Here is a 22,316-nt window from a genome sequence, read left to right as displayed (position 1 = left end):
TCCTTACTGTAGTGGGACTTGTATTGACTGCTTGCCCAGTACCCAAATGAGCTTCAAACAATTCGATTTCTTATTGAATTTGTTATTTATGAGAGCCGATCGACGCCGTCACCAGCGTAAAGCATCACACAAGTGCTGATGAAGTCCTTCTTGTCGGCCTTTCACTCCAAACCCACCGCGCGACATGCCCGCATTCAAACCCAAAATGCTCATAAACCCACAGCGGCATTTCGTCAAACACTTGGCAGATGCATCAAAGCCCCTTCTCTCCCGCTCACTCGCTTCCCATTCTTCAACAAGCCCCCATCACTTCTACACCTCGCTCTTCTGCACTCTCATCCACCTCTTCCTCCGCTGCCGCCGCCTCTCCAAGGCCATAGCCGCTTTCTCCGCCATGAGGGATTACAAATTCACGCCGGAGCTCCCTCATTGGAACGCCCTCTTGCACCACTTCAACTGCGCCGGGTTGGTTCATCAGGTAATGGTTATGTATCAAGAAATGATCTTTTCTGGTGTAAGACCCAATGTGGCTACCAAGAACGTTGTCGTTCACTCTCTCTGTAAAGTTGGGGATTTCGATAAGGCGCTTTCCTTTTCCAGAGATAACGAGGATTATAGGTTTATGAGTGATGTAGTTACTTATAATACTTTAATTTGGGGGTTTTGTAAATTCGGATATGTAGAAATCGGACTCGGGTTGGTGTCGGAGATGGTGAAAAAGGGTGTAAATTGTGATAGTTTCACTTGTAATATATTGGTGAAAGGTTTTTGTGATAAGGGTTTGCTGGAAAATGCTAAATTGGTTATGGACACCATGTGTAGTGGCTTAGTTACAGATGGAACGGTTGTTCCTAGAGATGTTGTTGGCTTTAACACCTTGATAAATGGTTATTGCAAGGCTGGTGAGGTTAGTGTTGGTCTACAGCTGATTGGGCGTATGATGAAAGAGAGCTTGCTGCCTGATATTGTTACCTATAATACTTTGATAGATGGATTTTGTGAGATCGGAGATGTTGATTCTGCAAAGAGTCTCATGGACAAACTCTTAGAGTGTGATGTATCTAAAGTTATCGATGGAGAAAAATGTGGTGTTGTTGCTGAAGTACGTCAGAGGCCAGATCATATTACATATACTAATTTGATTGGTGGATATGGCAAGCATCAGCAGATGGAAGAAGCATTGGCACTATATGAGGAAATGCTGGGAAAGGGAGTCGAACCTGATGTAGTTACCTTCAGTTGTGTTATAAACCTACTTCTTAAGACTGGGCGGTTTTCCGAGGCCAAGTACCTATTTCGTGAGATGATAAGGGTAGGTGTGACCCCAAACCATGTTACCTACTCAAGTTTAGTTGATTTTATGTTTAAACGTAGTGATGCAATGACTGCATTTGGCTTGAAAAGTCAAATGGTAGTTCGTGGTATCACATTTGATGTGGTGGTGTTCACTACATTTATTGATGGTCTCATTAAGGCTGGGCGAGTTAGAGAAGCTGAGGATATGTTTCAGAATCTTTTGGATTCTAATATCGTGCCAAATTGCATCACATATACTGCGTTGATTAATGGTCTCTGTAATATAGGTGACATGAAGGGTGTGGAATGTCTAATGCAGCAAATGAAGGCGCATAATGTATTGCCAAATGTGGTAACTTTTACATCTGCAATTAATGGCTATGTGAAATGCGGAATGCTTGAAGCAGCTATCGATATACTACGAGATATGGTTTCCCATAACATTTTGCCGAATGCTTTCACCTATAGTTCCTTAATATATGGCTGTTTTAAGGCTGGTAGGAAAGAAATTGTTGAAGGTCTATACGAAGATATGAAAATGCGAGGGTTGAAGGATAACATTTTCATACTTAATTCTTTTATGAACAATCTTAAGAAGGAGGGAAGGATTGAGGAGGCAGAAGCATTGTTTAAAGATTCACTCTTTCAAAGATTGGTACCAGACCTTGTTAATTACACGACCCTGATGGATGGACTGTTCAAATCAGGAAAAGAGTCCTCTGCTCTTGAGGTTGCCGAGGAGATCACAGCTAAAAATATAGGGTTCGATATTATCTCCTATAATGTCTTACTTAATGGATTGCTTAAAGGTGGGCACTATGATATGCAATCTATTTACACTGGAATGCAGCAGTTTGGATTAACTCCAGATCATGCCACGTTCAACACCTTAATCAAGGCGTATTGTAGAGAAGGGAAATTCGATCATTCTCTTCGACTCTTGGATGAAATGAAACTTCATGGCTTAAAGCCTAATGCAATATCCTGTAACATTTTAGTAGAAGGATTTTGCAAGGCTGGCAAAATTGATGAGGCAATGGATTTGTTAAAAGAGTTTTCTGTTGCAGGGTTACGCCCAACAGAAATAATTCACAAAATTGTGCTTACAGCTGCTTCAGAGGCTAAAAGGGCAGATATCATCTTCAAGGTGCACAAACAGCTTGTTGCTATGGGGCTTAATTTGAATCTAAATGTTTTTGGTAATCTAATAACTATTTTATGTGGGCTTAAGATGACTAGAAGAGCGTCATCTGTGCTAGAGGAAATGAGTAAAGCTGGTTTCCATGCCAACACTGTCATTTACAATGCTATGATTCAAGGCCATTGCAAAAGCTCCCATTTACAGAAGGCTTCTGATGTGTACTCCCAGATGATAGCTGAAGGAGTTCCTCCAAATCTTACAACATATAACATTCTTCTTGGTGGTTTTGCATCAGCTGCGTTGATGCATGAGGTAGCTAAGCTTCAGCTGGAGATGGAAGAAAAGGGGTTTGCTCCAAATGGTACCACATTCGACATTTTGGTTTGTGCCCATGGGAAGAGTGGGAATATGAAGGAATCAATAAGACTTTATTGTGAAATGATCACCAGAGGTTTCGTTCCTCGAATCAGCACATACAACGTACTTGCCAGTAATTTTGCCAAGATGGGAAAGATGAAACAAGCAATGGAGCTTTTGAATGAAATGCAAACTAGAGGGGTGCCCCCAAATTCCTCAACCTATGACATTCTTGTAACTGGATGGTGCGACCTATCTTATCACGAAAGATCTATGAAAAAATTATGTGATGCTGAGGCAAGGAAGTTGTTTACTGAGATGAATGATAAAGGTTTTGTTCCAAGTGAGACTACTATATGCAGACTGAGTCCTGTCCTTGCTAAGCCAGGCAAAGTGGCTGAAGCACAAAGACTATTAGATAGAATTTACAAGACAAAGAGATAGTTTCTTAGTGTAATTGACATGGGATGAGAGAAGTAGTAGTATAAGAGTGGGTCTGTCATCGTATAAACCTTTCCTCTAAGGCTGGCAAAACAAGCATAAATAGCTTATAGGAAAGACAACAGTCTTCGTGGACTTGGAGCGGACTTCTCCTTGTACAAAACCTGAATCACCAGTAGGAGAGTAAGTCTTTCTTGTAGAATTAGTTTATAACATTAATACATATGGCATATTTTGGTTCATACGTGTATATCCATTCATTTGGTTAGCATAGTCCTTTGTCAGGCTGCAATATAGTTTTTTACTAATATTCAGAAACAAATAGTATTCACTTGGCTCATCAGATACATTCTGTTGGTGAAACAAACTTTCTCATTCTAGGTTCTAGCTGGACTGTATCACGATATCATTTTTCCATTCTGCCCAATTTTAATAACTTTGGGATTGTTGGTGGTGTCCTTTAATAAATCTTACACTTATATATTTACTTCTAGCTTGCAGTATCATGGCTGGTTGTTTATAAGACTCTTGGAACATAAAGGTGTGCTAGTGCTCATTGAGGCTGAGTGGTTTTTGGTGTTGTATCATTGTGTCAAAAGGATTTGTGTTGTTTCTCTTACCTGAATTCCGGCCACTTTTTCTTCGATGATTTGGATATAAAGATGAGATGTTAATGATATTAATTGCTACAATTAAATAACAGTTACCGCAATTAGCAATGTGGAGATTAAAAACCAAACCAATAATTTTGTGTACTGCGCATAGACAACCAGTGTTGATCTTGAGTATTTTCTCCACTAACATGTACAGATATAGTCATATAGTATATTTTTTGTTTCTTTTAGCTTTTCCATATTGATCTTGTCTAGTATTCATGTCCTGTCAAAAACCTATAATATGACCTTTTGTGATGTACCTTTCTTTTTATTCTCATTTTCAGGTACTATTTTGTATGTTTTGTAACTGCTGATTCTCCATGGTGCTCCTTCACCCCATTTCATATTTTAAAGATGAAGAAAAGCTGCGAAAAGCCATCTACCTCTTCAATTGTAAAGAACAGTAAGAATAGTAGGAGCTCAACCAAACAGAAGCTGTTTTGTGCTTACAGATGGAGTTGCAGGAGGAGCATATGAATCCCAGATGTTGTATTTTCAGTGATCTGGTGATGGGCTAAATCATTGTGAAGCTAATGTAATTAGTGACAAGGCTAATAGCAAGCATAGAGCTTACCAGCCTGTACACCCAGGTTGAAGCTGGAGGAGCTCATTGGTCTCATATGGTAATGCAATCGTGGTGTTTCGAGAAATTCCAGTACAGCTAAAATGGAATGAAGATTTTGCATGCTGTGGAATTAGTTGATCAGGTGGAAGAGCTTGCTGATTGTTAGATATTCTCAGTGGCGAATACAAAGGTATCTTGACAAGAGCTTTATTCATTTTATGCTTAGCTATACGTTTTTAACCCAACCTTTGAGTTGAATTCTTGAAAATGTGCAGTCTTTTAAATAGTAACCATATGATACTCATCATTTTTGCACTTCCACAAATCTAGGGATGGAACAAAATCCAGCATCATAAAACTGACGTGTGGCTAGCTGGACTGTACATGGATTTATAACACAATTAAGAAAATACAAGTCAGTTTGATGACGCTTTCTCTGCTGAGAAAAAATAAAATCAAAATTTGCTTCTCCTTCGCCAAATTTCCACCTCTCGAATCAGAAAGATACTGCCAGCGGTTCCTAGAGTCTGGCGGTGGTGACTGATCGAATTTTTGGTGGCGTTACTCTTGTTGGTCATCTCCCTTATGTAGGTTTCTCATATAAGCTGGTTTATTTTTTTATTTGAGTTATTGATAGTGTGGGAACATTTTCCCTATTTGAACGAAATTTTGATTAATTTAGTAGTATCTTAATATCTTAATTGCTTTTCTTCTCCGGTTAATAGTATTGGTGAATTAATCTGTTTGGAATAGAGTCACAGATTCTGCTTAGTGGAGAAAAAATGAAGCATCTTTGTTTAGCTAACCATACTAGATGTTCAAGCTTTGACTATCATTCTGTATATATGAATAAGCCACAACTCAACTTGTAGGTTGAGGCGTTGAGCGAAGGGGCGTTTGATCACTGAACTCCGGCATGTCTGCTTTGGAGGCAATGAGTAGTTGTGCTAAAGCCTCTTGTGGTGAATCCAGAGACCGAGGATGCATAAGCGAACAAAGCAACTGAATGTGAGATTCATACTGTTTTTCCATTACTGCATCATTATAAATTTTGGATAAACTTACACTTGGAAAGGCTGCTGCTCACGATCTTTCTAAATAGGGCTAATACTTGAAAATTACACTAATTATATGTCAATTTAGGTTTTTCCCACCAACTTTGAACGTGGTGGAAAAATATATGAACTTTTTGTGTGTAACCAATTTCTCATGATAAAGTACTATGACAAAATTTAATTCTATTTGGCGTGTCTAGTGATCATAATTTTAAATGACGTGGAGATGACTTAACAAAACTAATGTAAATGGTAGGTCAATGCATACAAATTGATGTCGTTTTGATGATTAATCTGGTAAACTTTTTTATATGTAATTTAAAATTTTAGTGTTTTTCGACGAAACAACATCATTTTGGTCTAATTAGGCATTCCGATATGCTATTCGAGCCAAGACGACCTTGATTTGGACATTCCAGTATGTCAGCTTGGATTCAGTTTAGGTGAAACTTAGTTATGTACTCCCTCCGTCTGCGAATAGGAGTCATGTTTTTCCATTTTAGTTCGTCCATGAATAGGAGTCCCGGTTCACTTTTACCGTAAATGGTAATAGAGTCCCATATTCCACTAATTTATTCTACTCACATATCATTTAAAACTGACATATACTAGTGAGACTCATATTCCACCAAAATTTTTTTCTCCCGATTTTCTTAACATTTCTTAAAATTCGTGCCGCCAAATTGCAATGGAGCACTACACTTTTATGTTTCACGTGCATGCAAAGTTAGGTGGTTAAAATCTAAATTCACATATAGTAAGCGTATATTTGGCTATTAGCACTTCTAAATATTTACTTAAAACCCATCTAACAAAATTTGAATTCTGGTACCTGTCCGAAAAATGTTCTTTTTATGCATTTTATCTTCTTCATCAAATATTGTACCATACATAGCTGAAATTATGGATAATTAGGAGTGATGTCTAACTAATCCAAGCATTAGGTGCAACTATAGCCACTAATTAATATTTGTCCATACACTTGCAAATTTGCAAAAACTTGCAACTGCAAAAAACTTGATCAGGTAATGGAAGGACCACATTAGTTTTGTGAAATTAAGCAAAATATAAAGTCCTAGCTAATTGTTAATAACTTAATATGTCAAAAGAACATCTTGTCCTAGTCAAATTCCTTTTTTCGAACGGCATTCCATCTCATTTTTTTTCCAATGCCGTCCACTTATTCTGATAATTATAAAATCAGCAAAGTGAACACTTGAACGTAACCACAGTAAAGACAAAATTTGATTGACAAGATATGTCCTTCAGTATTCGAGCTACGGTAATTGTCTTTTTCAATAACATTAAAAATAATACGAATTTTAATGCATAATTGGTAAAGTAAAAGAGAGATGAAGAGAAAAAAATGATTGAAGTATTGTTATTGGATAATTAGACACACCTCACTAGAAAAGAAAAAAATTCTTTATATAGAGTTGGTCTATTTTCAAGGGATATCCTAAAATGAAAAATGTGATGTATTTTTAAGGGACGAGGAAGTATAAAAGAAGAGGTGTAGACTCGCTTTCTTTCTTTTTCTATTTCATTATGGTCGAAAAGATTGGTACTAATTACTCTGCTATATAAGTATTCCACACCAATCCTTCCTGCATCAACGAAAACACGCAGACGAATCAAAATAGAAAAATGGCGGTTGTAATCATTGCCATTGCGATGCTAATGCTTGTTGCAAGTAGTAGCTCCGACCCGGTTTGCCCACCGGGTTACCCAACCCACGGAACCCCAGTGTCCGAGCTTGACAAGGACTTGATTCAGTTTGCACTGAATTTGGAGTTCTTGGAAGCTGAATTATTCATGTGGAGCGCCTTCGGGTATGGCCTGGATCACGCTGCACCGGAGCTCGTGAATGGCGGGCCCCCGCCTATCGCCCCGCAGAAAGCAAATCTCGACCCCCTTACTAGAAACATCACCGGAGAATTCGGCCTACAAGAAATCGGCCACGTCAGGTTGTATAATACTACTATGATAGTAATGCTTAGAGAAATAAATAAATGAATGCTAATTTGATAGTTACGGTGGTGCTGGTGCAGGTCAATCATAAGGACGGTGGGTGGATTTCCGAGGCCTCTGCTGAATCTCAGCGCTGCCAACTTCGCAACGATAATGAACGAGGCCTTTGGTTACGAACTTGAGCCGCCTTTCAACCCTTACCGCGACCCCCTCAGCTACATGTTGGGAGCTTACACAGTGCCCTACGTAGGCCTCTTGGGCTACGTAGGCGCCAACCCTTTCCTCACCGGATATTACTCCAAACGCGTACGTATATATGGACTCAAACTGCCATTTGGTAGCACAGTTAAATTAACATGACTTGTTTATGAGTTACACGGGCTTATTTGACCGTTTGGTAGATAAGATGAGGCCCATGTTAGGGCCCAACTTTATCTTAAAACTTCATCTTACTCTAATGATCTTGTGTTATCTTAACAAGTCTATCAAACAGACACTAAATCTAATACTATAGACTAAATGAAGATAATTTATTAAGTAGGTATCAAGTTAGCACATCTTACATACACCAGTTTTTCTTTCTTTTTTTTACTATAAATGGCTACTAGTATTTTATTGTGTGTGATGAGGACAGCTTGTGGCGGGGCTGTTGGGGGTGGAGGCAGGGCAGGACGCGGTGGTAAGGGAGTATTTGTACGAGCGGGCGGGGGAGGTGGTGTGGCCGCACAATCACACGGTGGCGGAGTTCACCAGGCGGATTTCGGAGCTGAGAAACAGATTGGCTAAGTGTGGTGTGAAGGATGAGGGCATCATTGTGCCGGTGTGTATCGGGGCCGAGAATCGAACCGAGAGCAACGTGCTCTCGGCTGACCCCAACTCTCTCTCGTACAGCAGGACTCCCCCGGAGATACTGAGGATTGTTTATGGCACCGGCGATGAGCACGTGCCCGGCGGCTTCTTTCCCAGGGGAGGGAGGGGCAAGATAGCCACTCACTTTCTTCAACCCAAGCCATGGATCTAATATACTACTACTACTATCATTCTGTCAATTGTATTTCCTCAACAAAAAACTATATCAAATTTTACTTATGATTAATAAGCCAAGTAGGCTTGATGTATTGAACATGTGATTGGGGTATTAACACACTAATATATTTAATTACAATTATATTAGTATATAATAGTTCTATGTGGGTGCGTAATTGTGTTACTCATGTGAAATACTACTATGACTTGCTATTAGGAGCTGTGCATATATTTTAAGGGTGCACGGTTGGCAAGGTTGTATTTCGGTATTAAATAAGTAGTATGTTTGGTTTATGAGATTCAATCCCAGAACTCAATTTTAGATGGATAATTAGTCATAACTAACTATTTCCAATTAAAATAATCTCACAACTCAATTCTACATTATATTTTGATACTATTTTATCTAGGAAATCTGAATCCCACTTTCAAATAATATTGTTTAATTATTATAGAACTACTACTTTACTATCGACTATATATATTAATTTTGTAGTGATTAATGTTTTCTTCAAACAATTACTGATATAACTTCACTTTCTTAATTTGAGCCTTAGCTTCGAATTATTCAACATTTAAATTTTGTCAGAAATCTGGTTCTCTAAATGCAGTAAATGTTTAAAGAATATTAGTGGTAACATTAAATAGAAAGCCAACGATACTTTCTCAATTCTTTAAAAATAGAAACTATTTTTTCTAATTTTAAAAATCTAACACAGACTGAATATAATATAAATGAATGCGCGATGTTGATGTTTTTTTGCCCCTTCTTCTGAACTTCATGGCATTTGAATTATAGCAAATGACAATGGGTCAATTGACATAAAAGTATAAAACTTTAATTTATAAAATTAATAAATCAAAGCTTGAGCACCATTAGGAACGAAACTTTTTTCTTATATTGGTAAGCATCAAATTGTATTGTAGATTATATTCAATTTATGAAACTATAGTAAGTTCTTTTTTAAGTTGAAAAAAGAGGATTCCGCAGATACGTAAGATATAAAAAATTTTATTTTATTGTGGGAAAGGAGTTAAGGAAACTAAGCATTCTATAAAGTAAATTAGATTAGATGGATACTGTAAACCCAATAAAAGCAGACATGGCTTAGCTTAATTCAATTAACATTAACACCAAACATAAAGTGAAATCCCACTAAATCAACTATAGCTAATAATAGGCATACATGTTATAGCTTTAGCTTCCTATTTGCCATGTCCATGACTAAATTTTGACTTTTAAGTTAAAGCTGAATCATTGTAATTAAAACAACTCGTCCTTCAATGTGGGAAAAATATGTCACATTGTTTAGATGAATTGTACTCCCTCGTCTTATAATTTGTCAACATTTGACCTGACACGGGTTTTAAAAAATGTAATAGAAAATAGATTAAAAAAGTTAATAATACGTGGATCATACTTTTATATATATTAGTTTTATAATAAAATGTGAGTGAGAATGAATTAGTGGAATGTGAGATCCATTACAAAAAATGATAACATTGGAAGGTGACAAATTTTTAGGGACAAATGAAAATGGAAATCAGTGACAAATTTTAAGAGACGGTTGGAGTAAGTAACAAAGTTAGTGGAAATTTGGTTAGGGCATTCCCTTGCGAGCGGCCCCCCTAACGCCTCTCAAAGCCTCCCATTGTGGGGAGGGAGGCCATCTCCAACCCCCATTGTCTCCGCCCTTGCGCCGATTGCAAGCCTCATCCGATGGCAATATCGGCTCTGCATCGGCCTGCAATGGGCCTCCATTGCGGGGGCTCGAGCCGATGATGGAGCCGATATCCCATTTTTTTATTTTTTTAAAATTTAATTCAATTTTTAATCCATTATATATACCCCCATTCTCCATCAATTCACTTTCATCTCTTTCCAATCCCAATTTCAATTTTATTACTCTCTCCACGGTGATATGAACTTCAGCAGCAACAAGGTGCCCGACATGAAGGGGAAGAAGACGGAGACAGTCGGGGAGGCGTCTGAAGCTGGGCGGACGATGAGTACCTACTCCATAGAGGAGTCGATCGCTCTTGCTCATTGTTGGACACAGATAGCTGAGGACCCGACGATCTACGCAAGCATTGGAAACGCTTGGTGTATGAGTGTGCTAAATTTCATGAGTTCTACGATGGCAATGCGAGAGGGTTCAAGTACTAGGAAATATATATGCAACTGAAGGATTGCCCAAAATTCATAGGGTTAATGGGTCGTGTCGGGGAGGACGAGCAGGAACTCGAGTGCTTCTGAGGGTGTGCTTCCGTTGTTTTTTTATTATTATGTTTTCTATCTTTACCTCTCTTTTTTTTGCTTTCTTTAATGTAGGATGTTTTATTATGTTTTTAAATGAATTTTTTTTTTTGCCGTATATATTTACGTTGTCTTTTAATTACATAAATAATTAAAAGTAAATATTAAAAATAATGATGATGTGGAATTGAGATGGGCTCTGAAATAGGTTCTGGGATGGACATACTGACGTGCCCGGAAAAAAAGAAGATAGACTTTGAGATGGGCTCCCGAAAAGAATAGGCTCTGGGAATACTCTCATAAATTGCGCGTTACACAATATAATGAGATAGCAAGAAAAATAGGTGAATAAATCAGTTTTAGGTTTTCTTCCTTTTAAAAAGTTTTGTTTATGGAAATTATATCGTGGTACATGGTAGCATTCACTAATATTATAATGCGTACTCAACAAATATATGCTTTTCTTATTTGACGCATTTACATTAAAAATTAATTCTTTTAAGAAATTGCATTGGAAAAAACTGAAAAAACTTTGACGCGACTATATTAATATTTAGAACTATAACAAAACATTTTTTCGGAGAACTTTTATACTTCCAAAAATGGCAATGTTTAACCAAATGATATACGGAGTGGAGTACTTTTTTAATAGCAAATAAGTATATGTTTATGTGTGTGCCTAACTGTGTTACTGTCTTGACGGTGCATGTATTTCCTTCAGTCAAACACACTGATTGCATTTATCTAGTACTTCCTCTTTCAGGCATTTTTTGTTGGTATAGAATTTAAAAATTGATTTATTTAATGCTAAAATGGATAGAGTAAAGTAATACTCCATTCAATTAAAATGTTTTTCTCCTCATGGTTTTTAAAGACGAAAATAAATAAATAATTAAAATAGAAAAAAAATATAAAGTAAAAGAAAGAATAATAGAGGAGAGTCTCTTCTATATTGTTATTCTCTTATTTTAATTTCTCTTCACTTTAACTATTTATAGTATCGTTTTCTTAAAACACGTTCAAAAAAGAAATGGATCATTTTAATTGGAACATGAGGAGTAAGAAAGAGTAAAACATAAGAAAGAACAAAGTTTTTGCTAAAAGAAAGTAAATAGCTCAACTACTTTGGTACAGTCTAACAACGAATACAACTCAATTACCTAGGGACGGATGGTGTATTATTTTCATATACGACTTATTTTTGAGATATCACAGATTTTCTTTCGGGTTTTTATGTCATGATTCCACCATTAAAATTTAAATACACGAAATATAGTACGTACTAATTATTGAAAGTTAGATATAAGATTAATAAATTTGATCGAATCACTAAAAAATAGAGATTATTAGTAGTACTTAATAATGAACCAACATTTAATATCATAGAGAAAGTTCAAAGTAGTGAAGTTGGAGAAATCAACGGCAAAATGTGTGTCGGTGATGAAGGGAGCCTTATCTTATGTGAATCACGATATTTTGACGCGTAGTCGAAACAGTTTATTGGTAGAGTACTTAAAATTCTCATGGTTTAGCAGCTTCATCTCATACTGAGAAAATACATCTTTTATGAGTATCTCAATAAAAAAAAACACATTTATCATTTTAGGACGTTTACCAATATATTTACTCTTTTTCTCCCCAATTTTAATAAGTTAACTCAAAATCAATTGACTTATTACATTTACATTTTATTATTAAATTAATATATACATATATAAATAAATTCATATTTTATTGACTTTTTTATTCATTCTTTTTAATAAAGTCAACGAATTTTGTTTTAAAACTCATACTAAATTAAAACATACTATTGGGAGTATCTTTTATTTGTTTGACCTTATATATCACATTTTAAGTGACTATATAAGACCGATTTTATTTTTATTTGTTTGTTTGAGATTTCGAGCGATCAATATAATTATGTTTATTCAGAATTCAATAAAACAATTTAATACGAAAGCGTGGTGGAGCTCATTATATTTAAGGTCGACTCGACTGACTGCCTGACCTCCAACGGTCACTTTCACTTTTCCTAATTTTTAAAATGATACGCTCTCTCCCTCCTGCATAAGCATATTACCATATTTAATAGAGTCAGGTTTTAATATCAGTGTTTGCTTTTTTAACTATTGAATACACATTATACATCTATAAAACAGTGAAAGATCGAAAATTTATTTCAATGGATATTTAACCTGCCCAAATTCCATAATCGATTTATGTAAAAGAGCAATGCAAAGCAGTGGGAATATTTACAATTGTCCACACATGAAATGTTTATTTATTAATATTAAAAACAATTCGCTAATGTCATACTCCCTCCGTTCCATAGTAATAGAGATATTTCTTTTCGGCACGGAGATTAAGAAAAATTATGTTAAATGAGTCAAGTAAAAGAAGAATAAGTAAGAAAGATAAAAAGTAGAGAGATGAAACGACAATAAAGTACTCCATTCGTCCCACAAAAGATGTCACACTTGTGGGACAACATTGGATTTTAAGAGGTTTTGTTTTGTGTGTTAAATGGAAAGAGAAAATATAATTTTTATATTCATGTGAGAAAGAACTTTTTTCAAAAAGGGAAATGTAACATCTTTTGTGGGACAAATTAAAAAGGAAAGTGTGACATCTTTTGTGAGACGGAGGGAGTAAGAGATAGTAAAGTAAGTGAGAGGAAAAGTGTTGATTTTTACTAAAAACGAAAACGACTCCACTATTATGGAATGTATCAAAATGACAAAATGACTCCACTAGGAAAGGAGGGAGTATCATGTACGCAAATTACGATATAATCCAACTTAACTAAACGTAAATAGGAAAAAAAATATATACATATGGAAAAGGGCATTCCTTCAATTATTTAATTTACTTTTGTCATATAAGATAAAGAAAAGGGCATTCTCCTCAATTAATTTTGCGATATTATCCCACTTTTACCAATATAAATGGAATACTAAGATACAGAGAAAGGAGCTTCTCCTCAATTATTTTTGCCCTACTCTGTTTTGATAATAAAAATTCAACTATATGTTCAATTCTGTCTGTGCTATTCTCTATTTGTCCTCTCCCAACCCATAAAGCAATAGCATATAGCTTGGAAATGGCAGTCGCTTACAAATTGCTACTACCACTCTGCTTGATCGCATCAATTCTAATCCTTGAAGCATCGGCAGGTGCCGTGGGATGGATGATGCCGGCGGTGAGATCCGGCTGCAGGGGGACCATCGCTGAGTGCCTGGCCGGCGGAGACGACGAGTTCGATCTCGATTCGGAGTCCAGCAGGCGCATCCTAGCCACGAGCCGCTACATCAGCTACGAGGCGCTAAAGCGGAACAACGCCCCCTGCTCGCGCCGCGGCGCCTCCTACTACAATTGCCGCCCCGGCGCGCAGGCCAACCCCTACCAGCGCGGCTGCAGCGCCATCACTCGCTGCCGGAGCTGAACATTCCATTCCATTTACTATTTTTTATATAATTTTAGTTTGAGATTATTATACGAGGAATTAGCTAAGGCTGAAATTGCTGTTTGTGGATTGATGCTTTGTTCCCTACAGTTATCAATAGTGAGCGATGAACAATTTGTTTCACATATTTGTACTCATTGCATACATGTGATTGGAAAATTGTTGGAAATTTTATCCAGAATGTAATTCAAATATAATTTCAGTGTTTGTCATTGGATTTTTTAAAAATTTGTTGTTAATGGTGGGATGAAGATAAGATTCAAAGTTTCAAACGCTGATTTCCCGTCTGTCGCCTTTATGAACATGAATACCGTGTCAATTTGCCTTTTAAACTGTATTTATTTATTAGCATTACGAAACAATGTAAATTTATCCAAAGTTAACCAAATATCACGATTGAACTGACATATTTCATCAAAATTTTATTTGTATGGGACAATTGAGAAATATGCATAAATTTTGATTTAATTAATTTATTTTATAAGTTATGGGATGAATCAGAAATCAATTAAAATTTATGATTTAAATGATTTCTTATTTATTATAGTACTGCGAAAATGATAAAAAAAAAAAATGAATTCAATATTATTACATCGTGAAAATAATACAGCGAGGTTCCACTAAAAAATTCAGCTAAACAGTTAGGTAGTAGTACTAATTAAATTACAAACTATTTCCATTTTGCCATTTTTATCCATCCACCAATAAATATCTCATTTATTTTTAACTATTTTTGATAATGAATTACATATTTCATTAACTTAATTTCACTACAAAACTAATATACAAAAGTATGGTTCACCTTCCACTGGCCTTTACTCACTCACTTTCTACTACATTTTTTTCTTTAATTGAATTCATCTTTTTTAAATTAAATTAGTTAGGGCATTAGCAATGGGGGCCGATTCCCAGAGCCGATGGATTGGCCCCCCAATCACCTTCCACCGGTCACCATAGTGGGGAGGGAGCCGATCTCCCTTCCCCTTCGCCTTCGCCGTTCCGCCGATGGCAGAGCCGATTTTCCTTTTTTTTTAATTAATTTTTTAATTTTCTTCTCCTATATAAATACCTCAATCCTCTTCATTTCACACACCCACATCCGTTACTTCACAATTTTTCTCACTAGAAATGTTTAATTTCACCCACAATTCGGATTCGGATTCCAATTCCGACGTCGGCGAGCAACCCCATCATTGTCCAGATATTGTATTATGTTTTCCAATATTGTAATACATCGAAGAATGAATTTATTATGTAATTTTATGCGTTTTTTAGTTTTTGAAATGAAATGAGATAGACTAAGAGATAGGCTCTGCAATGGGCTCTCTATTGCAGGGAGATAGGCTCTGGGATGGGTCTGCTGACGTAACAGAAAAAAATGGAGATAAGCTCTGATATGGGCTCCGGAGAAGGACCCTTATTGCTAATGCCCTTGTAAGCCAAACTTTAAATAACATATTTATTTAATTGATTCTCTATATCGCATTAAATTCTAAGGTGTTAATTCTGTTATGCTAGTTCACCTTATGAATTATAATTACTTATAGCATTTTCAACTATTTACACTAAACTCAAACTCATTTATTTTAGTGTAAATATCACATCAAATATGATTTTACTCCAATCATTTATACTAAATTCAAACTTAAAAAAATATCATCTATATTATATTTTTTACTCATAAAATTTGAAAAAATTTTGAATTTGAATTTAGTGCAAACCTAAAAATAATTAGTATTACTTTTTTTCTAAAAAATCAAAAATAAGATTAATTTTGAAACACTATTAGAGCTAATCATCTATTCCATTTTAATTTGTAATGTACCCTTGGAGATGGACTTTCCTATTTGAAAATCTAACGTCTTACAAAATTTTCAACTATTGTCAACGATTTTTCTTGGGACTAAAATAAAGGTGTGTAGCCACTCGCCAATAAATAGCTTTCGGTTAGCATATTTTTTCTAAGTGATTTTGGAGTCTTTGTCTGTCGTGTCTTTTGCAAAAAGGGAAAGTTGTACAGCTTCAACAGGAATAAAAATATGAAAATTAAAGGCAGACATAAAGATGGGATTGGATGGGGATTCATAAGTATAATTTCATGAAATTATTGTATTGTAGTAGTTATATGTAATGCGTGTATGGTTTGATACTTTCATCCCTTTTTGCCTATGAAGTGGCTCTTTCGTTCATACCGTAACGGTAGGTTATACAATGTTCTAACACTATAAATGTTAATATCCACATCTTTCAAAGTTAATTTATCAATGAGATTTTTAGTTTATAAAATTACAACCAAATTCACAATTTATATAATATAAATCAAAATAAGTGAATCCAATCAAATGAATTACGGTGCATTTTTGGAGACTATACTCAATCCAAAGGCCCGTCACTATTGAGTGGTGGGGGTTTGGTTGTCTATAGGTAGCATGGATATTACACATTTGAATAAATGCCCATCAAACAAGATCGTCATATCTATTGGTTCCCCACTCATTAATTGTTACGGTGTCTCATTAATAACATCTAATTGATTCTCGATACTCAGACTGAAAATCACATAATTAAATTTAAAATAGACTCCTTGTACGTTTTCATAAGAAAACTACCATGCTGAATATCAAAGAAATCATTTGACTAATTGACTATACATATAGATTCTGTTAAAATTCTAATATCTTGTCCCACATCGTCTTGGTGATGATCCTATCTCTTCTATATAAGTGTGGATAACCCTCCCCCTTATAAGGCCTTTTAAGGGGTGAGTGGTCCATTTCTAATATGGTATCAGAGCAGGGCCCAAGTCGATGATGGTTTATCTCTTTATCTCTTCTCTTGCCTACCCACGTGATAGAAGTCCGATGTGTCATTCCGGCCCACACGTGAGGGGGCGTGTTAAAATTCTAATATCTTGTCCCACATCGGCTTGGTGATGATCCTAGCTTCTCTATATAAGTGTGGATAACCCTCCCCCTTATGAGGCCTTTTAAGGGGTGAGTGGCCCATTTCTAATATGGTATCAGAGCGGGCCCAAGTCGATGGTGGAGTTTATTTCTTTATCTCTTCTCTTGCCTACCCACGTGATGGAAGTCCGATGTGTCATTTCGGCCCACACGTGAGGGGGCGTGTTAAAATTCTAATATCTTGTCCCACATCGGCTTGGTGATGATCCTATCTCTTCTATATAAGTGTGGATAACCCTCCCCCTTATAAGGTCTTTTAAGGGGTGAGTGGCCCATTTCTAATAGATTCAATGAGCAAAAGCTGTAGATCAGTAATTCAGTATGGTGGTCATTATCCTATCTCTTCTATATAAGTGTGGATAACCCTCCCCCTTATAAGGCCTTTTAAGGGGTGAGTGACGCATTTCTAATAGATTCAATGAGCAAAAGCTGTAGATCAGTAATTCAGTATGGTGGTCATTATCAAGTAGCATAAGCAGAATTCTTTTGATAATATGTCGATATCAAGAAGTTCGATTTGGATCATAAGCAGAATTCTTTGATAATATGTCGACATCAAGAAGTTCAATTTGGATCAAATTTTATTAGATCTGTCTTTATTGGGTTGACCGGTTAGGAACTCGATAATTTCGGATTGAGATCAGATAACATACTAAAAAATATTTCACTATTATTTTTTAATTATTTTTAATTATACTTGATTTTTTTTTTCTCTAGATTGTGTTTATCGGGTTTAAATCATGTAAATTGGGTTTATGTCATTTTTGTGTGTGTCAACCCGTATTACATGATGTCGTTAACAAGTTTGTTTCGAGTACGGGTTGTGTTTATCTTTAAAGGTAGCAGATCGGATTCGTGTTCATGTTGAGAATTTTTTCTTAATAGGTTAGGTTCAAGTTATGTTTTATTGGGTTGGATCATTAAGTTGACCCGATAATGGTCTAACCTTTGACAAATCAGATTCCGATTAGATTTGCAGAAGCATTAAGCTAGTACGAGTACAACTTCGACAATTCCATTACTCAACTTCAGATAGGGTGTTAGAAAAAGAATTAATATTGACAAGTTTCATTCTTATACTCTCCCATGTCCCATAATAATTATCACTCTTATTATGAGCTCGAGTTTTAAGAAATGTGAAGAAAAGTTAATTAGAAAAGTTAGTGAAATGTAGGACCTAATAAAGTGTGACAATTATTGTGAGCGGAGGAAGTAATATATAATATTTCGTATATTTATATTATTAAACTCATCTTCTTATTAAAGACGTAAGTGGAGTACATTATACTCCAACATAAGTTATAAATATAGGAACTCCTAAATTTTTGGATAATTTTTAAATTTCATAATAATATCTACTTATATTATAGAAATGAATGTATTTAGTGGGATCTCTACAAATCCATCTGTCCAAGATTTATTGGTGGGACATAGCATGTCACACTACTACTTGGTATGTATTGACCATTGAAATTTTTCTCCACACCTCAAACACAACTTTTAAGCCCCCAAACCACCGAAAATCACCCAAGAAGGGGAAGAAGAAGCAGGAGGAGGACTGGATTCATCCCAAGTGTTTTCTACTTAGTCTTTTCCATGTTTTCTTCCAAGTGTTTTGTTACTTTTGATTGGAACATGATGGACTAAGTTTATTGGAATTCTATGGTTTTGATACTTTGATTTCTATGTCTACATAATACTGTTCCCTCCTTTCCTTAAAATTTGGCACCATTTGATCTGACATGAGTTTTAAAAAATGTAATAGAAAGTGGGTTGAAAAAGTTAGTGGCATGTGGGTCCTACTTTTATATGGAGTATTAGTTTTAAAATAAAATGTGAGTGAGGAATGAGTTAGTGGAATGTGGGGTCCACTATCAAAAATGGTAAAATTGAAAGGTGACAAATTTTTAGGGACTGACGAAAAAGAAATTTTCAGGGACGGATGAAGTATTTGATTGCCTAGCTCATGCTGTTGTTTTAAACTTGTGCTTTAACATTCGTTTGATTGACAATCTTCTGAATGAATTTTGATTTAGCTATAATATTAAGGAGATGAATAGCTTTATTCGGAATAGGGAATGTCAACATCTAAATCAATAGAACTCGGGTGAATTGAGATTTTGTGTGAGGTGTTGGTCTTTAAGATTTTTAGGGAGTTAAATGTTAGGTATTTGAAGAAGACTTCAATATCATCTAATCTACGAATTTCTCACCTAGGGGAAGGGGATTAATCTAATAAAGTGACCGACCTAACAATGCTTGAGATACATGAAGGCATAAGAATCAAGTAGGTTAATTGATGAATCAATGTTATGCTTGACTCATGTAGTTATTTTGTCATTCCCGTCCTTTACATTCATTGGATTAGCTATCCTTATGAATGAATCTTACATTTTAATAATAGACGATAGTTGAATAACAATTGTGCGGCTTAGGAGTGGACAACACCTTAGTCAAAATAATTCGGGAGAAGATTGAGGTTATGAGTGAAGATATAAATCGAACGTGCTTTTAGGAGTTGTATGCTTACATTAGCTTGCAACTTACGAATCGTACTTCGGGAGAAGGCATGATTTTACCTTAGTGATAACTTAATAATTCTTGAGACTCTAGTCAGCATAACTCGTAGACTGATTGATCACAAATTAGCATAGAGTCATAGTCATTTAATTCATAGGATTCTACTTCAATTTGATAGTGTTTTCATTCTTTTGTTTTTATTTCTTTTTTTTTTCTTTTCGGCGTGAAGCCCATCCACATTTGGTTGTCTAGATAGTAGTGATCGAGATTAAGTCACAGTATTTAGGACTTGGTACTATAATCTTGTGAATACGATACTCTTTACCTTCTATTTTACTATACTAGGCTCATGCACTTTTAGGTATAGCTCGTTCCTAAAATAAAAGCGAGTCAGCAATGTGTGTATGCATATTGTGCAATCAGAAACACTGAAAAAAAAACGCCATACATAAACTGGAACAAATTATATCGCTAGCTTTTAGTGAATAAATTATACTACAAATATTTCTCCCACGAAAGATTAATTATATCCATTAGAATATGTGGCAAGGGAACATGAGCAATGTCGACGGAAGGGCCAATCCAGCAAAACGTTTCTCTCCATTCTTCATCAGTGATCCTTAAACTTAAATGATCAATTTTGCATGTAGCAGTTGCACGGTAGAACTATAATTACTAATAGGATTTTAATAATGATGATGATGAATATGAATATGAAAATTTGATCAAGTTAGTTGGGATATGAATTGATTTCAGGTTAGAGGATTAATCGTGAAATAGGTCTGGACAAGGGTGAGGCAGAGCAGAATGATGGCGGCGAACAAGGCGATGACAGTCCACGGGCTAGCAAACCATGTATGGATAAGATCGACCATCCACGTCTTGGCCTTGCTCTTGCAGTGCTCCTCGATCTCCACCTTCACATCTTTGAATATATCCGAGTTGTCCATCCCAAACGTGTCCACGCCTCTCAGCTCATCCACCAGCTGCTGCTGATTCTGAAACCGGTTCACGAAGATCCCCTGCTCCTGCAGCTCCTTCGCGTCCTCCGCGCTCTCCGTCAGCGCCTTCATGAAGTTGGCATACGACAGCACCTCGAACGCGGACACCGTCCCGGGCGACATCTCGTACGCGATCACGTTCGACAGCGTGCTCAGCGCGTGCGACCACACCACCCGCCGCGGCAGCTGCAGCTCCGCCTTCTGGAACGCCCCCGGTATGAACTTGATGTCTCGGATCGAGCACGACGAGCTCGGCGTCACCTCGATCCCCTTTGATTTCAGATCCATCACGGATCTGATCGTGATGTCGCGCTCTGGATTCGTGAATTTCAAACCAGACATGTTTTTCTGCTTTGGGGATTTGGATCCCACCAGCATTCTGTGGCAGGCTTCTAGAAGGTGGAGAGGTAGTTCTTCCTCCTCCTCATCCAATTCCAACTCCTTTTTTCCACCGTCGGGATTGAAATCTCCGGCGAGGAACCAATTTAAGAAGCTGTTGATCAATCCGGCGCCTTCCTTTCCGCGGCGTAGATCGAGGATCAATTTTAGGGCGGGGAAGGGGAGTTGATTCTCGAGCAGCATTAGATCGGGAAAGGCGAATTGCAGCGTGGCGATGCCGAGGCACTGGTGCCAGATGAGGAAGACGTCGCTGTCGCCGGCGAGGCCTTCCATGAGCGCCACCATCAGGCAGGCGTCGAGGAGCATCATCGTGGCGAGTTCTCCGTCGCTGAATCTGTTGACGCAGTCTTCGTCGGCGTAGTAGGCTCTGAGGTCGCCGATTTGGGCGAGAATCATGCGGTGGAGGGAGGCCTTGTTGGCGTCGCTGCCGGAAGCGAGGCGGTCGAGAAACCTGTGTTTGACCTCCTCCGCGGCGCAGAGCTCCGGCTGGCCGTGGTGGTAAGGCCCCAGCGAGACGATCGTGGGGTCGTACTCTCGACGACTCTCGTTCCTCCGCCGTAGCTGCGGCGGTACTCGGTGTATCCGGCGGCGCTCGACGCCGTAGGGAGGTACGTTTACAGTTATTGCTACATCTACTTTCTCAAATTTGTTGTTTTCGGCAATAGTGATGATCTTTTCCATTGCAAACAAATGCAGCATCACTTTGGATTTTCAGTATTCTTTTTATTATTGTAAAAAGACGTGAGCTAAGATGGCATGCGATGTTGGAGCAGTTGAATGCCTTTTATATTTATTTATTAAATTTGCAGACCAATTATGACAATATAAATCTGCCAATAATTGGCTTATTTATGATTATATTGTAATATAATTAATCATATGAGAATTAAATATTGAGTTGGTATCGCTTTTGACATTCTCTATTGTTGATAATGTATACAGTAAACCAATAGCAACTGGGGCAGGCAGGTTCAATAGATAATGCTAATCTATGGTATAATAATACAAAATTTCATAACATTAATCTTATACCGTAGTACTAGATTAGACATTTTTCAGTAACATATCTAACAATATACTCTCACGTCCCATAATGAATATTATTCTTTCCTTTTAGTTTGTCAGATAACAAATGTCACATTTTTCTAAAGTTCTTCATAAGATTAATATAAATATATTTTTTCGCTTCACTTAAGGCATAAAAT

General features: G+C 36.7%; 4 protein-coding genes across 5 annotated transcripts; 3 read left to right on the top strand and 1 right to left on the bottom strand.

The window, feature by feature from the left end:
- LOC125208370 (PPR repeat protein) lies at positions 1-5,697 on the top strand. Of its 2 annotated transcripts, XM_089061000.1 has the most exons (4): positions 1-3,418; positions 4,176-4,646; positions 4,787-5,043; positions 5,329-5,697. In XM_089061000.1, the coding sequence occupies exon 1, from the start codon at positions 185-187 to the stop codon at positions 3,236-3,238; it is 3,054 nt and encodes a 1,017-aa protein (XP_088917126.1). In that variant the 5' UTR covers positions 1-184; the 3' UTR covers positions 3,239-3,418; positions 4,176-4,646; positions 4,787-5,043; positions 5,329-5,697. The 2 variants fall into 2 exon arrangements, with proteins under 2 accessions (XP_088917126.1, XP_047963923.1); XM_048107966.2 differs by lacking the exon at positions 4,787-5,043.
- Positions 5,698-5,819: 122 nt separating this feature from the next.
- On the top strand, positions 5,820-8,663 carry LOC125208011 (ferritin-like catalase Nec2). Its single transcript, XM_048107550.2, has 3 exons — positions 5,820-7,478; positions 7,563-7,788; positions 8,117-8,663. The coding sequence occupies exons 1-3, from the start codon at positions 7,159-7,161 to the stop codon at positions 8,501-8,503; spliced, it is 933 nt and encodes a 310-aa protein (XP_047963507.1). The 5' UTR covers positions 5,820-7,158; the 3' UTR covers positions 8,504-8,663.
- Positions 8,664-13,701: 5,038 nt separating this feature from the next.
- On the top strand, positions 13,702-14,440 carry LOC125207642 (rapid alkalinization factor-like). Its single transcript, XM_048107067.2, has one exon. The coding sequence runs from the start codon at positions 13,866-13,868 to the stop codon at positions 14,205-14,207; it is 342 nt and encodes a 113-aa protein (XP_047963024.1). The 5' UTR covers positions 13,702-13,865; the 3' UTR covers positions 14,208-14,440.
- Positions 14,441-20,140: 5,700 nt separating this feature from the next.
- On the bottom strand, positions 20,141-21,870 carry LOC125204774 (UPF0481 protein At3g47200-like). The gene has a single exon (XM_048103503.2). The coding sequence runs from the start codon at positions 21,808-21,810 to the stop codon at positions 20,464-20,466; it is 1,347 nt and encodes a 448-aa protein (XP_047959460.1). The 5' UTR covers positions 21,811-21,870; the 3' UTR covers positions 20,141-20,463.
- Between the last annotated feature and the right edge of the window lie 446 nt (positions 21,871-22,316).

The sequence above is a fragment of the Salvia hispanica genome, chromosome 6 (genome assembly GCF_029641045.1).
Source record: "Salvia hispanica isolate PSC_SH4W2 chromosome 6, Shi_PSC_v1, whole genome shotgun sequence".
Taxonomy (NCBI): Eukaryota; Viridiplantae; Streptophyta; class Magnoliopsida; order Lamiales; family Lamiaceae; genus Salvia; species Salvia hispanica.
This window is presented reverse-complemented; position numbering and strand designations above follow the sequence as displayed.

Excerpts from the sequence above, each read along its gene's own strand:
- LOC125207642 (XM_048107067.2), top strand. The coding sequence starts at position 13,866 with ATGGCAGTCGCTTACAAATTGCTACTACCACTCTGCTTGATCGCATCA.
- LOC125204774 (XM_048103503.2), bottom strand. The coding sequence starts at position 21,810 with ATGCTGCATTTGTTTGCAATGGAAAAGATCATCACTATTGCCGAAAAC.
- LOC125208011 (XM_048107550.2), top strand. The coding sequence starts at position 7,159 with ATGGCGGTTGTAATCATTGCCATTGCGATGCTAATGCTTGTTGCAAGT. Across the intron at positions 7,479-7,562 it reads CAAGAAATCGGCCACGTCAG|GTCAATCATAAGGACGGTGG; the intron begins GTTGTATAATAC and ends GTGCTGGTGCAG. Across the intron at positions 7,789-8,116 it reads CCGGATATTACTCCAAACGC|CTTGTGGCGGGGCTGTTGGG; the intron begins GTACGTATATAT and ends TGATGAGGACAG.
- LOC125208370 (XM_048107966.2), top strand. The coding sequence starts at position 185 with ATGCCCGCATTCAAACCCAAAATGCTCATAAACCCACAGCGGCATTTC.